Source organism: Hippocampus comes, unplaced genomic scaffold (genome assembly GCF_001891065.2).
Source record: "Hippocampus comes isolate QL1 unplaced genomic scaffold, H_comes_QL1_v1.1 C16786740, whole genome shotgun sequence".
NCBI lineage: Eukaryota > Metazoa > Chordata > Actinopteri > Syngnathiformes > Syngnathidae > Hippocampus > Hippocampus comes.
This window is the reverse complement of record NW_017838882.1, coordinates 1-860: the sequence shown is the minus strand read 5'-3', so window position 1 is coordinate 860 and position 860 is coordinate 1. Positions and strand designations below refer to the sequence as shown.

At 48.0% G+C, this 860-nt stretch overlaps 1 protein-coding gene across 1 annotated transcript; it reads left to right on the top strand.

Annotated features, from left to right (window-relative positions):
- Positions 1–7: 7 nt before the first annotated feature.
- Positions 8–756, top strand: LOC109509147 (pericentrin-like; the record flags this gene model as incomplete). The annotated part of the gene is made up of 2 exons (XM_019859044.1): positions 8–370; positions 538–756. Coding segments are annotated over exons 1-2 (582 nt in total), but the record flags the coding sequence as incomplete, so codon positions are not given.
- Between the last annotated feature and the right edge of the window lie 104 nt (positions 757–860).

The window sequence follows — 860 nt, the reverse complement described above, 5'->3', positions numbered from 1 at the left end:
CACTGAGATGGAGCATGAACGAGCAGCCCTCGTGGACAAACACTCCAAAGAGATGGACTCTCTCAACGCCAAACACAAAGAGCAACTGGACACGCTCTGCACCAGGCACGGGGACCAGCTTGCGTCTTTGACTACCCGACTACAGTCGGAGCACAAAGGCCAGCTTGATGCTTTGGAAGCGGCCCTCAATTCCAAGCGCAAGGAGGACCTGGAAGCCCTCGAGGCCGTGTTTCAAGAAACCAGTCAGGCCCAGCTGGAGGCTCGAGAAGCGGAGCTGGCTCGGAAGCACCAGGAAGAGACGGATGAAATCGAAAAGAGGATGCTCAGTAATATGGACACCTTGGAAGCCACGTACTTAAAGGAAGTACACGTAAGAACTTGTCGAACTTCAGATTCCCAAGAAAATGTACGAATGCCAAACTGCAAATATGCAGGGGTTTGGTTTGCAACCTGCGATGTTCTGCAAGCAAACCAGAATTTGTATAGTTACATTTTGTTGTGATTGTATTTCTAATTCTTCTTTCTGCCTCATAACAGGCACTGCGGGATGAAATGGTGCAACTGGAACAGAGGCACCATCAAGACCTCACCGGTCAAAAAGCGGAGCATCAGCACGTGATGCAGCATTACGCCGTGGAGCAGGAGGCTGTCAGAGAAGAGCTGCGAAAGGAGCTCGCTCAGATGCACCTGGACAAGTTTAGGGCCTTGGCAGCTGAGCTCAGCCAAGTTCACCAGGTGAACAAGAAGCCAAACGTTGTGAAAAATTGCTTTTTTTTTCTCATGAAATTGAGACTTTTTTCCTATAGCTTGAACAATTACAGAAATGCAGTCATGACAATTTTTTTAATTTCAGTTTTATT